Source organism: Sprattus sprattus, assembly GCF_963457725.1.
Source record: "Sprattus sprattus genome assembly, chromosome: 18".
NCBI lineage: Eukaryota > Metazoa > Chordata > Actinopteri > Clupeiformes > Clupeidae > Sprattus > Sprattus sprattus.
The window spans coordinates 20,520,236-20,534,145 of NC_137916.1; the positions used below are offsets into that span (position 1 = coordinate 20,520,236).

Genomic DNA, 13,910 nt, shown 5'->3' on the forward strand with positions numbered 1-13,910 from the left:
CGCCCCCCCGCTGACCTGACTGCCTGTTTTTCTTTTCTTTTCTTTTTTAAATAATCTCTCATTTTGAAAAAATAACCTGTGTTAATACAACGATATTGATGATTTTGCTTTAGAATGGGTTTAGAACTCTCCAAAATTATATTTACATTACATTCACTTTCAAGTTCCACGTTTAAAACGTGAACGTTTATCGTTTTTGGTGTAGTAGCCAATAGGATGTCTTGCCGGGGCTCCTGGTCGATCAGCCCGTGTGTGCTGTATTTAAGCCAATGGCTCCCCTGTTGCTAGGCAAAAAAGAATACACATCCGCCAATCATCGTCGAGGAATTTTATGGGTTACGGGCGCTGAAGGCTAGAGCCCCTACCAAGATGCACCACTGCTTGTTAACAGGTATTTTCCATTCGAGCAGAGAAGTGTTAAGCATGGCGACGTCGGATGTAGTTGTGGGAACTCAGCTAGCCCCAAATTCAGTCAAATCCTTACATCTGCATCCCTTTGGAAGAAGAACTTTTGCGGAAAAGCTAATTGTTAAACAACTCGGACCAGACAAGCCAGAAGTGAAAATAACCCAACAGACGGGAGAAAAGGGGAAAACATACACCAGAAGCTTTTCCCGAGATTGGTTCGATCGAAAGGCATGGCTAGCTGTAGGTATGTCAATGCCATCTTTTGTTTTCTTTGCCTGCTGTTTAAAACAAGTTCGTGGACACAGACAGGAATGACAGAACTGAAGCATTGGTCAGAACGCGTTTAAAAACATGTGCGGTCAAGAGTGCAATTTGTTGTTTCTAAGTTGTGAGCTGTTACTGTTTCATACCAGTTAAAATAATCTTTCTTCTCATACTCATACAGCTGCAGTATACATGTCTTTAAAAAAACTAAATTGTTGTAGTAGTTGTAGTAACAAAAAACTGTTGTTCCCTAGTATAATTTATCGTTATGTGTTGGCACTTTCTATCTGGACATGGACCATAATAAACATGTAACTTGTTCATTATCATTACCTGTGAAACAGTTGATTTCTACATGGCAGATATATTAATATTGTCTTTAGACCATTGGTATTGACTGGTTTGAGTTATTTTATTGGTATAGGCAAGGGGCTGTTTTAAAACTGAGCAGCACTTCTCTGCATCAACAGCTCACGTCTCGTTTTTAATTTATTGGCCTACATGAAATAGCGAACAACAAATTTATCATTGTGAATGATTTGGGATCTCCGGCTGGCCACCCGAAAATGCACCAGAATGCAGGAAATCACATCTACGAAATTCAAAAATTTCTGGGGGAGAACCCCCAGACCCCCCGCTCAAATAGCCCCACCAAAAACAAAAATCACCAGCCGCCACTGGTTGGGTTCCTTCAAGGGTCACAGTATACACTTAACCATTCTGCCCTACATGAACTTGGACGGGGTTTACAACAATGTTTTCAAGATCACTTCAACGAAAGGCCTTGAGTTGGCCAAGGGTTCTGTTCGGTAACTCAATCTCAAGGAGTGTAACGATGACAGCAGTCCCGTTTGCTGCCCAGGTTAGGGTTATTTTATCGGGAGGATCTGCAATGTTCTGCTGGGGATCACCGACTCCCGCTGACAAAAGCTGGGGACAGGTCAGCCAAGGCCCAGATGACAGAGCACACAGGGACTTTATTCATGGCAGCAAGGCAGGAGCACTCAGAGCACACACACACATGCCAGGCCTCCCTCAGAGAAACATGCTGAGAGAGGGAGGCGGGGTGGAGATGGAAAAAAAGAGAGAGACAGAGAGAGAGAGAGTGATAACATACAGAGGGGCAGAGGGAGAGAGATAGAGAGAGTGAAAAATGCATACATAGGCAAAGACGAGATGAATAGGTGTTACAGAGAGTGAGTGACAGTCTTAGAGCTGCTGCCAATCTGTTCCGTGAGGGAGGAGGGGCATGGCACGTGCACAGCCTGGGCTGCCCTGTGTACAAACATGCCTGTGAACCCAGGCCCAAGGGCGTGGCAGGGCCATCAGCTGTGCTGGTGAGGACGGCGAGGGCAGCTAGCTAGCCGTGTCCATGCCCTCAGAGCTGAGGAGGTGAGTGCCCTCCTCCACCCAGAACTGCCATGGATTAGAGTCCTGTTCACTCAAGTCATCTATAGATTAGAACTCGGGCAATATATACCCTTGGCATTAATATGCCAATCAGAGCCTTTCTCACTATCCTGATGTCGGAGTACAGTTACTTAACATAACAACAGAATGGTTACATGCCTACCCACATAGATTGAACAAGAAGAAAAGAAAGAGAGAGAGAGAGTGTTTGTGTGTGTAGGTGTGAGACAGTACTGAGTGTGATTGTGAGTGGGTATGCGTATTGATGACATCTCTGTATGTGTGTTATGTTCAAGATGCATGATGGCCCAAGTGTGCGCGCGTGTGTGTCTGTGTGTGTGTGTGTGTGTGTGTGTGTGTGTGTGTGTGAGAAGTGTGTGTAAATCCTAGGATATGTGAAAAGAAATATATGTGTGTGTGTGTGTGTGTGTGTTGTGTGTGTGTGTGTATAAGAGAGACAGAACGATAAATAGGTGTGTGTGTTTTTGTTTTGATATGAGACAGGAAGAGAAACACAGTGTTGAGTGTGTGAGAGGCACTACTCACTGGTTTTGAGTGCGGCCTCGGCATCGTCCGGCGTGGGGCTCCAGCTGGAGGGGCAGGCCCTGCCCGGGTTGTACTCCCTCAACATGTGGTGCAGCTGTGCAGGGTTCAGGTGCAGGAACTCTGCCTTCAGGGACGCCCAGGACGCCTGCAGTGACACACACACACACACACACACACACACACACACACACACACGACAGACCCACACAGTTAGTTAATTCAAATATGTACACAAATGACAAGCACGGGAGAACACTGACAAGTTGAAAAAGACACAAATTCAGCAAGGGCACCACACAGCACAGTAAGAACAAATACATACTGAAAGTTTGAATTGAGCAAGACAGCACAGAATGGAAATAAGCGGTAGATGACAAGCCACAGGGTTTCCAGACTGTGCTTTATTCTCCTGGGCTTTCTTCAATTGCCTGAGACACAGTAAGAAATCATTGTCTACCAATAAGATCCCTTTCACTCCGGGGCCTTCAGCGTTTAAAATATCTCTTATCTGTAATTGGAGGCCTCCTTTCTTCTCTCAGTGCAGTGACTGGATGACTAATGAGTTGGGAAAGAGGTCTCTCAGAATGAATGTGCAGTTTGTCGAGTGAAGTACCGGCACCGCCATCAGTAATAGACTCCTCTGACAAGACTCTCCTCTGAGATAGGTGATCACCCTCCCTCCATCTCTTTCATCATTAGTCTTACTCTGTCCCTCTCTCTCTCTCTCTCTCTCTCTTTCTTGCACACACACACACACACACACACACACACACACACACACACACACACACACACACACACACACACACACACACTCAGAGGCAAGATGATCACCCTCCAGCTCACTCATTAGTCTCACTCTACCTCTCTCTCTCTCTCTCTCTGTTTCTCTCTCTCACACGCACACACGCACACACACACACAGACAAGTGCATACGTGCACACAAACACACACTGCCTATCACTGCCTAGCCACAGCCTATCATTAGTGCGTTTGCAGCAGCGTTTGGGTAAGATAATGGAGAAACCAAGCTCTGACTCCACTGCCCTGGCACGCCATCCAGCCAGCCAGCCAGCAAGGGGCCATCCAAAGGCCTCCGCTGTAAGGGAGAGCACGTTCCTTCATCCCCACTCCAATCCCCCACAGTGGAAAAATCCCTGCTGAGGGAGGAAGGTTTCCAGGCATCCCAGTGTGTGGACAGTAGGCCTCGAAAGTCAATGACTTACAGACTAAACTCTTAAGGGGCTTTAGTTGAACTAGTGAACTCCTCAGCTGAGTCTCTAACGTATCTGGTGCAGCAGGGCTAGGGAAGACTGAATGGTGACGAGGATCTTGAATGGTGACTTAGCGTCTTGACTGGCTTCTCCTCCGTCAGTTAACAGGGCACCACAACGCTCACACCAGAATCACACCAGCGTCAGGGCGTGGCCCCTTGTGACCAACAGATGGGGAGAGAAATGGTGAATAAATAACCAGACAAGAGCAGCAGTGCTCTGGGATTTAACAGAAAGAGACAGAAGAGTGGGGAAGGCAAAAAAAAAGCCACTAAGTATGAGCTAACCCTGTAGGCGTAGCCAAGTGGAGCCAGCCTCGGAGACACTACAACTGCAGCCCTCCCTGCTCTGAAAAATCACCACCATCAAGAGCTTTTCCCCCATGGTGCTGGACCAACTCTCTCAAGTCTGCGTCAGAGGAGCCTTTTAAAAGAGGAAGATGCTGACAGAAGAAATACTTTTAGTTCATGTCGTCTTTGTTCGTTGTGTGTGTTTTTTCCCCTTTTTTCTTTCAGAACTAAGCACCGCAGAGAACAGAAAGAACAGAGAGAGAGAGAAAGAAAGAGAAAAGGATGGGATGTTCACTAGATGAGTCAGGGAGCTTGTTGCTCAGGCACTGATGAGAACAAGGAGTCTCTGCACCTTCTGGGAACTACTTATCTTCTGTTCACCATGTCTCTCCTCTCTCTCTCGTCTAGACTCTCCTCACTCTCGATTCCCTGTGATCCTGATTACTTTTAAAAAGGACAGCTTGCAGCCAAATCCCCACTGGCTTGCCCCTCTGTCTTTGGTGTGACTCTGTAATGAGTTTACAGGGCGTTAAAGTCAAAGCTCATTTGCAGGAGGACAACACCAGAGTGTAACGTAACGTAGTGAAACCAACCCTTGATCTTCTCAATGACACAAACGTGCAGCGCATCTCAACTGAGAACAGCGCTGGGACACATAACTGTACCGCTTCCCAGTGTAGAAGTAGTGAGGAATCCACCAGCACACAAAACATTTAACAATAATACATTCCTACATCCAAGTGCTGCTTGTTATTCTTAACAAAATAGTCCTTGACCTGTAACGACAGAAGACTGGCTCAAACTAAATTCAAGTGGACCCCTGCTTTGTAGGAAAACAGTGTACCCTTCTATATACTTCATCCTCATCTCTGCCCAGACCTCTCAGTAACCAGACAGACCTTATCTATGAGACTCCCCCACCTGCTCAGCTCTCCTTATCACTAGCTTCCCTCTCTGGGGGGGAAACAGCTGCCATCTCTTTTCCCTTATAGCTCATGGGAACGAGTCTTGCGTTGGGTCTGCAGGCTGGCTCCTTTGTTCCTGCTTGGCGCTGTGGGACGGGAGCGCTCTCGCCAAGTGTCAGGGCCTTTATGGCCTTAAGTGCCTCAGTGAAGTCACCCGGAGCTCCACTTCACACAAGTCAAACAGAGAAAGAGAGAGGATGAGAGCGAGAAAGGGAGGGAGGGAGTTAGTAAGTGAATGAGTGAGTGAGCGAGCGAGGGAAAGAAAGAGAGAGTAAATAAGATTCCCTACTCTGTCTGGATTACAGCACAACTACTGCTCTTAAAGAGGGATTCACTTCTGACTGCATCAGGTCTTCCGAGGAGCTTTCATGGACACCAATCCAATCCAAACCAAACTACACCACACCACACTACGCTACTGCAGCTCTCTGTCTCCAGGCTGCTGCTGAAACAGAGCTCCTGGTGTGAAGTAAATTGTGAAGGTGTTTAATAACCAACCAGGAGACCGGTGTGGTCATCCGCCACCTTCTTACTCTCACTGCTGTTTTATGGGAGCCTCTGAAGTGGCTGCCGGTCGTAAACCAGATGTCAGCCTGGCGGAATTTTCCCAGTCAGGCTTGTCTCACAGCAATAGCCAGTTTATTTTCCGGAAGGTGTGCCCTAGTTAGACCTTTTGTGAGACACGTAGGTGTAAAAACAGTAAGACTGCGAGATCTGTAAGCAGTCTTCCATTAGATCACCAGCGGCCGTGAAAACAGATTTAATGTGAAACAGACGCCTAACGCCCGGAGTGTTTGCATAAGACCAGAGCGTGTAGGGATGGGATGGGATGAGGTGTCCTGAGGCTGAGGTGATTTCCATGTCTGACAGACAGGAGGCGGGACGAGACACACTCACACGCAGTCCCGCGCGCACACACACACATAAACACACTCTTCCTCCCTACTTATCACTCCTACAGCTGACATAATCAGTGAGTCATACATTCCTGGCTTCAGCACTCTGCTTCTCATCGATACCAGCCTGGTGGCGCCCGTGCTGCCGCATTCCTATCCAGACAGAAGATGCCGCCAGCGCTGCTGTGTCTCAGAGGAGAGGCAGAAGCTGGGGGGTTTGGTCGATGATGTAACGGGTTAATTAAGGTGGATTTAGTTCTCTGGGTTCTGCTGAATGTACTCTGCTCGGAGTCCTGTCGGGATCTTGGATTTGACTAATGCTTCACGGCTGGTCGGTCTGAGCAGGGGCAGTGAGTAAGCCAGGCCGGAGCTTTGGGACTTTGAAGTGTGTGTGTGTGTGTGTGTGTGTGTGAGAGTGTGTGTTTGTGCTTGTTGAGGGTGAGGAATAGCCGACCTGAAGCAGGTTCTCCTTGGGGGTGGCCAGCAGGTTGACGGCAGAGGAGAGCTTCTGGAAATATTCTGTGGCAAGATCCCCCAGCCCAGTCCCCTGGATCCAGTCCATGAGCAGGTCCAGGTTGGCACGGATCTGAACCCCACGGGACCACTGGTAGAACCCGCCCCCAGAACCTGGAGAAACGAGGGTGGGTGGGAACAAGACAAACAATCAGGCATTCACCAAACCTCTCCTCTAAAAAGAATGGAACACAAAATGTACAGCACTCAACTACTACATGATTATATATAACAATCTGTAAGCTTCCCTAAGAGATAGAGTGGGGAAACACACAGCCAAGCATTTCCCCTGACATAGCCAAGAGGAATGAGTGGTATGTCTTCAAAAGGCAACCCATGTCATGTTAAGATTACACTGGTTGGCCTCTCCCCACCATAAAGAAAAGAAAGCTCTTTTTTAAATGCGTTTTTCTCTATTCCCTCTAAATCACTGAGTACTCACCTCTCTCCATGAGCGTGTTGAAAAGCGAGGCATTGGTGAAGAAGAACAGGTAGGCCAGCAGCTGGGAGGAGATCTGGCCGTGCACCTGGAAGGCCTGCAGCAGCTGCAGCGCCCCCTGCAGGACCTCCAGCACGGCGCTCACGCCTGCCGGCACGCGCAGCTGACCGCTCTCCGAGAACGGGTTACTGTCCAGCAGCCCTGGCAGCGCTGCATACATGCTCTGCAGAATAAGAGAGGGAGAAAGACATGGATGACAGAAAGACAGAAAGAAAGAAAGAAAGAAAAGAGAGCGAACAAAACAGAAAGAGTGGGAAGGGAGAGAAATAAGAGTTAATATTATGACATAAAAACAAATTTAAAATTGGTTATGTACAGCTAAGCTCTCGACTGTTTTATAGAAGGATGGAGAACATGATTTTGGTATCCTTTGGAAAATACCAAAAGACTGGAAGAGAACTGGAAGAGGACTCCTCCTTCACACCTTTTCAGCATCACACACTTCCAGAGACACCACACCCCCCCTGTGTTTCACCGGACGGGGCGACTCCTTTCCTCACACATCACCAGGAGGACAGAGGCGAGCAGGTACTCGCTGCTGTCACGGCTCAGGAATGCCGGAACCTTCTCTGTTCTCCCTACTGGACTGGCCAGCAGCGCTCTCTCTTAGGCCCACGTGGGCTCACTCTAAAGCCTGATGCCAGGGAGGAACAGGAGGAGGCAGGGAAACAGCCCCCCCGCCCTGCATAGGCAGATTCCATGCCTATGACTGGAGCCATGAGGTACACCCATGACGGTTGAGCCCCTCACTGGGAAATTGAGACTTTAAGGGACTAGAGGGAGATAAGGCTCTTCCTAAAAAGCACTCACAACTCACGCACAGCACATACACAGTACAGGACATATGCTCTACTACCCCGTGATTCCAGACTCGCTCTTGAATGCACTTCAGGTAATTCTCGCAACAATGAAGATTAAAGGCCAGATAGGCTAAGCTGACTAGCGTAAATGTAATCCCTCTGTTTGTGTCATTCTATGAGAGGCAATGAATCGTAAGCCTTGACTTAGTTGAAAGCAAGACTGCCTCAGGGATAATTTCAATGAGATCTGATCCTGGTGTGCATGTGTGTGTGTGTGTGTGTGTTTGGGGGGGTGGGGTTCACAGACTGTACCGGAAACAAAGCAGGATATTCCGTTTCCCCCCCCCAACCTGACAACGTGAGCATTGGGACAAAGACAAATGGGGACATAAAACAGGACAAAAGCCAAGTCTTCTCTGGCCAACAACAACGGGGACTTTAAAAACATGACATAAATAAACCCAAAATAACAACACACACACACACACACACACACACACACACTCACCAACACCCAAAACCATAAAGTGATTACATTTCCAAAACAGAGCGTCTCCCTGGCCCAGCCCTTAGTCTTTAATAAAGGCAGTGTGGAGACGTGGCTGATTAAAGCCATGGCCTCTTAAATACCCTGCACCGCTGGCCTGGGGAGGGCAGACAGGGGGGGGGGGGGGGAGGCTCATCACTCAGGCACTACAGCTCTTTTGTCTCGCTGTGCCCCCCCCCCAACACGCACACAATGAAAACACTCTCTTTCTCTCTCGAACTCACACACACACAGTTTTTACCCTCCCTACCACAGAGGCATTCCCCTTTCAGTTTTCCAGGGTTGTGTCATCAGTTCTCCTGTGGGCGGTGTGTGTGTGTGTGTGTGTGTGTGTGTGTGTGTTCCTATGTGCCAGTACACACAAGAGCACTGCTGGTGACTGGGAGGAAGAGAGAAGGGACTGAAAGCCTTGAGCTTACTGGAGCCTTTCGGGAAAACCAGCGGTCACGCCAGCTCACCCCACTGACTCGCCTGTTACTCTGAGGTGGTCTGGCTGGCAGAGTGCAGGGGTTGCTGAAGAGAGACAAAAACACACCCCCAGGGGTTGGTGGCAATCTACTGGGGCACAACCCCGCCGAACATGAAGCCTGACGCATTGCACAGCTCTTATTGTTACTTCGCCCCTGACCTCATCGATCAAAGGCTGTTGTAACGGTTTCCTCTGAACAGGCTCAGGAATTTGTGCATAGTGAATTCCATCCTTTTCAGTTACACTCTGTTCTTCCATTCTGTGTCTTTTCACATTTCCCATCACAAATTTCCCCCTCCCCCTCTCACACTTTCACTCCCACTCTCTCACTCTCCCCTTTGCTATGCATGTAGATGGTGCTTTTCCTGGGCCGGAAACAGGGCTGGTGAGGGCAGTGTTCTGGTCCGACGCAGTGCAGGCCACAGCTGTTTCCCCCATTGCTCTGGACCCAGCACAGGCCCACACAGCCAAACTGTCTAGGACCAAGTATTGTGTATTACGGCATGACACACATCAAGTGACAGCTGTCTAATCTGTTCAGGTCAGGCGTGGCACCGATACATAACTTGTCATCACCACACAACACAGTCTGTGTGGGGGACAGTGGGGGGGGGGGGGGGGGGGTTGCTAAGGCAGTCACAATGAGCAATTGTGACAGGCGGTGCGACTGGTTGGCCTTGACTGAAGCGACAGGAAAGTGACACCGAGCGAACCAAAACAAGCAGATCTCGGCATGCCACGCTCTGCACTGGAGAGGTAGTCGTCGGGGCCGCAGTTGCCATGGTGACGGGCCACCACAGATCCACCCCGCCCAGTGTTGTGGGCTGGTGTTTGGATGGAGGGACGGAAAGAAAAAGAAAATAGAAGAGGAGCACGGTTAGATAGAGAGAGAGACAGAGCAAGAGAGAGAGAGAGAGCTGAAAAGGAATAAAAGAGAATACCTTACTGTAGAGGAGAGAGAAGGATGGAGTGGAACACAGAGGATGAAAGAGAAGGAAAAGAAGAGGAGTGGGCGGCCTGTGGTCTAGGTTGTGCTGGGGAGGCCCTGATTGGCCAGCACTAGGCGCCTCTATTCCCTCTGCCTTATTGTGCAGCGGAATGCCTCGTATTGTTGTTTAGAGTACCAACAAACAATCCATTTTAAGGAGCCAAGCATTATCCACAGGAAGAAATGCTTCAAAGTAGAGTCTCGAACAAAAACAAACAGAAACAGCGTATACTGGACGCATGTGTCCAGAAGAAAACTATCCCCTCTCAGACCATAGATGCCATGCAATGAAGGGAACTTTTGGTTATGAAATGGACTAAACCCAAAGGAAATAGCTGGTTATTGTCTTTGGGTGAGAGAGATAGCATGTCCTATCATTTGAAAAGAATCAAAAACAAACACTTAAAAACACACTCTCTTTATCACACACACACACACACTCTCTCTCTCTCTCTCATACACACACACTCTCTCACACACACACACACACACACACACACACACACACACACACACACACACTGGTCTTTAGCTTAAAGCAGCATGGAAAAACTGTATGTTTTCCAGCGGCTTGTTCGAGACTCTTTTCTTCTCCAGGCAGCCAGCACAGGCAGGGAAGAATGGTGTTTACAGAAGTCTCACGTCCTGTTGCACATATTCCACCATCTACAGAAAGGTCCCCGGTCCTTGTAGGGGTCTAGGAATGGCTACATCTGCATGAGCGATTGAAACTGGAGCATCCATTTGATTTGCTAGCTTCTGTGCCGGTGTGTGTGTGTGTGTGTGTGTGTGTGTGTGTGTGTGTGTGTGTGTGTGTGTGTGTGTGTGTGAGTGAGTGAGTGAGTGAGTGAGTGAGTGAGTGAGTGAGTGAGTGAGAAAGAGAGAATCATTTATAAGAAGTGGTGCTTACTTTGGTGAGGTAATAGACGCACTGTTGGAAGGTGAACATGATGACCTCCTCCAGCACGGTCATGGCCTCCTCGCTGGCCGTGCGAGTGGACAGGATCTGGGAGTCGGAGAGGCCTGTTGAGGGAAGCAGGAGTGGTGAGAGGTCAGAGGTCAACATGGTGCTGGTGAGCCATCTACACGCTCCCCATTACCCATTACACAAATGACCCGTGAAAATGCACCCTAGCTGGGAGCATACTACACAAAGCAACCCAGAACAGCATTGGTATGCCAGTTTTGACAAGCATTCTGAACATGCACTCTGTTCAAAGGGCTACTGGTCCAATGAACATTGTCAGTTAAATCTACAAAAAAGCCTAAACAACAAGCCACTCCCTGGTTCAAGTTTCATTACGGATTAAGGATTTAGAAAAAGGTTCTGACCCAGCCTCTGAGGTCCTTAAAGAAGTTCATAAGTAGTAAAATGGTTCCTGCGGTAGAAAAGGGCCTGGTACCTGTGCCGGGCTGGCCCTCCAGCTCGTCCTCCGAGTGCTCCCCCCCCTCCTGCTGCGCGCTGTTCTGACCCCAGGGCAGCAGCAGGGGCACCTCGTGCTGGATGAAGTGCAGCAGCTCGATGGAGTTGGCCATCCACAGCACCAGCGGCTGCAGGCCTGGGACCAGCTGGGCCATGCCGAGTGGGTGCACCTCGTCCAGCTCCTCCGCCTCCACACTGGAGCCCCTGCAGAACAGTCCCCAGAACATTTACTCACAGACCAGCAGATTTAGACCACAGTTTAGTATAGTATAGTTTAGTTTAGTATGATATGGTATGGTATGGTATAGTATATTCCCATTACACACAATTCTATTCTGAGCCCATCTCACATTCAACATCAAGACCATGTGAACATGAGGGATAATGCAAACAAAAAACACATCTAATTTCTTATTCCAAGAAGGCAACATGTGGTGTAGCTTCACGCTGCTCTGCAAACTAGCCCTACATTACTTCAAACTGTAGCCACTTGTGCCTTATGACTAATTTTTAAGTCCGGTAATGCAATCCTAGAAATCACATGGTTTCTTCCTTGAAATCGGTTCAGAGGTTGTGCAGTCACTCGACTACACAGGAAGAGCAGCTGCGTCCCTGCCGCATTGGTGGAAATGCCTTCGGTTCCCTGAAGGAAGAGGAACTGCCTCGGGGGTCATGTTTTAATCAACACGGCTGGGAGAGATGTAGCCAGACCAGTCCCAATGATGGAGACTCAGTTCACCTCACACACGCTCACAGCAATGGGGTTTGGCATAAAATTAGCTCATGTCTGTTAATGTCATATTAGGGACAAAATAGATAGAGGAGTTTCCTATATTGACAAACGTCTTCAGGAAGAGGAAATGAGAAGATGACATCATGATCTGCATCAGATCTGTTAAGATAAGCTGAGAACATTTTTGAGTACATAAGGTTGAACATTAACCATGAACAACTGCCCAGGCCCTTCAAAAACTGCTTGTTTCAATGGAGCACTGGATTTGACTAAACTCTTCATATTTAGATTAAGTATTTTTGCAATACAAACTGACTTAAAAAACTAAAAAGTGGAGTGTTTTAAATGTCTGGGAACATGCAAAGTGAATCGTCAGAACATGCATACCTGTCTGGTTGGATGAAGGCCAATTCTTTGGTTCTCTCCTGTTAGGGGATACATTCAGTAAGACTTGGACAAAAGCCTTGGATAAACTTACACTGTTAACACACACTACAGGGTAAAAAAGAGTATGTCAAAACTGCACGCAACTCACCCACATAGCCAGCTGGATCTGGCTGGCAATGTGCAGGAGCAGCCGGCGGAGGTCGGCCATCTTAAAATGGGCAGCTGAGTGCTGGATGCACAGGCACAGCAGGAAGGCTGGCGTGAGCTTGGGGTCCTCGCCCGCCGTGTCCACCGCCACCAGGATCTCCTCCAGGAGCCGGTCCTCCTGCGGCAGAGCGTACAACAGGCAGAGTTCGCGGCCCTCCAGGTCCCTCCAGTGCACGAGCGGCCTCCCAACCCTCCTCCTGCTCCTGCCGCTGAGGGCCCTGCCCGTCTTCCTGGGCCCCCCCTCAGAGGTCTCGCTGGCCGGGCACAGCCAGGTGACCCAGGCAGGGGTGCGAGGGGCGTCGGAGGCCGTGGGGTCCTTGAACATGAAAAGGTAATGCTGGCCCAGGCCCACCAGGTCTCCGGGGCTGAGGAGCGCCTCGTGCTTCAGGGGCACGCCGTTGTGGGTCACCTCCGCCCCCTGGATGGGCTCCAGCATGGTGAGGGTGCGCCTGCCGCCGTCCCCGCCCTCGCTGCCGTTGTCGTCATGGACGTCCTCTTGGCGACGCACGCGACAGTGCTGCGGAAGCACGTCCGGGGCGAAGAGCAGCACATCCACCTTCAGCCGCTCCTCATCCTCGCCCTGGCGGTGCTCAGCGCAGCAGCCAAACACACAGCTGCTCCCACTCATTAGGTAGATGACAAAGTCCTGGGGTGGAGGGGGCGCAGTCAGTACAGAGACAGCACTGATCTTACTCTAACCAGCACAGAGACAGGGACTCCTCGACCCCTAATCTGATATTTGACGAAGGACCTCAGCGTCGGTCTTCCTTTATGTTCATGTTTATGGTTGCTTTTCCGTTTGACTCATTGGTTTCACTTGTTATGGTTAGCACTGTAAATATTCATAACATACAGTACTAAAAACACTAGGCCACAAGCAACCTCTAACAATTGCATTCAATATCAATTATTAATCCGTTTAACTGATAGGGGATGGACACTTTATGGTGGCCGTAAGACAGAAACAGGATGTTTTGACATGAACAAAATGTTATAACATTCATTTCCTTTCCCAGTAGCACCCAGAACACACACACACACACACACGCACACAAAAATGTGACCCCTCAGGTGACCGTCATAAAGCAGTGTCATTATCGCAGTATTACTCAGCGATCACTGACTCCAAAACCTCCATGACCTCAGCCCAAATTACAGGCTCTCAGCCTGCCTCACTCTTCTGGAATGTTCACTGTATGTACACTGTGGCCTCTGACAATGGCCCCCAAGGACAACAAACACGATCGGCTAATTAGGAGGAACAACAGGTTACCCAGTAACAGGAGGGCA

The 13,910-nt window shown here is 49.1% G+C and overlaps 1 protein-coding gene across 1 annotated transcript in view; it reads right to left on the reverse strand.

Moving 5' to 3' along the window:
• Positions 1–13,910, reverse strand: part of radil2a (Ras association and DIL domains 2a) — a gene marked incomplete at its 5' end in the record, with an annotated part of 28,856 nt that overhangs the window by 9,845 nt on the left and 5,101 nt on the right. The window contains 7 exons of the mRNA XM_080855888.1: positions 2,629–2,773; positions 6,509–6,681; positions 7,010–7,229; positions 10,781–10,893; positions 11,274–11,497; positions 12,414–12,451; positions 12,562–13,266. Of these exons, the coding sequence (XP_080712014.1) occupies positions 2,629–2,773; positions 6,509–6,681; positions 7,010–7,229; positions 10,781–10,893; positions 11,274–11,497; positions 12,414–12,451; positions 12,562–13,266 (1,618 nt within the window). The remainder of the gene's footprint in view (positions 1–2,628; positions 2,774–6,508; positions 6,682–7,009; positions 7,230–10,780; positions 10,894–11,273; positions 11,498–12,413; positions 12,452–12,561; positions 13,267–13,910) is intronic.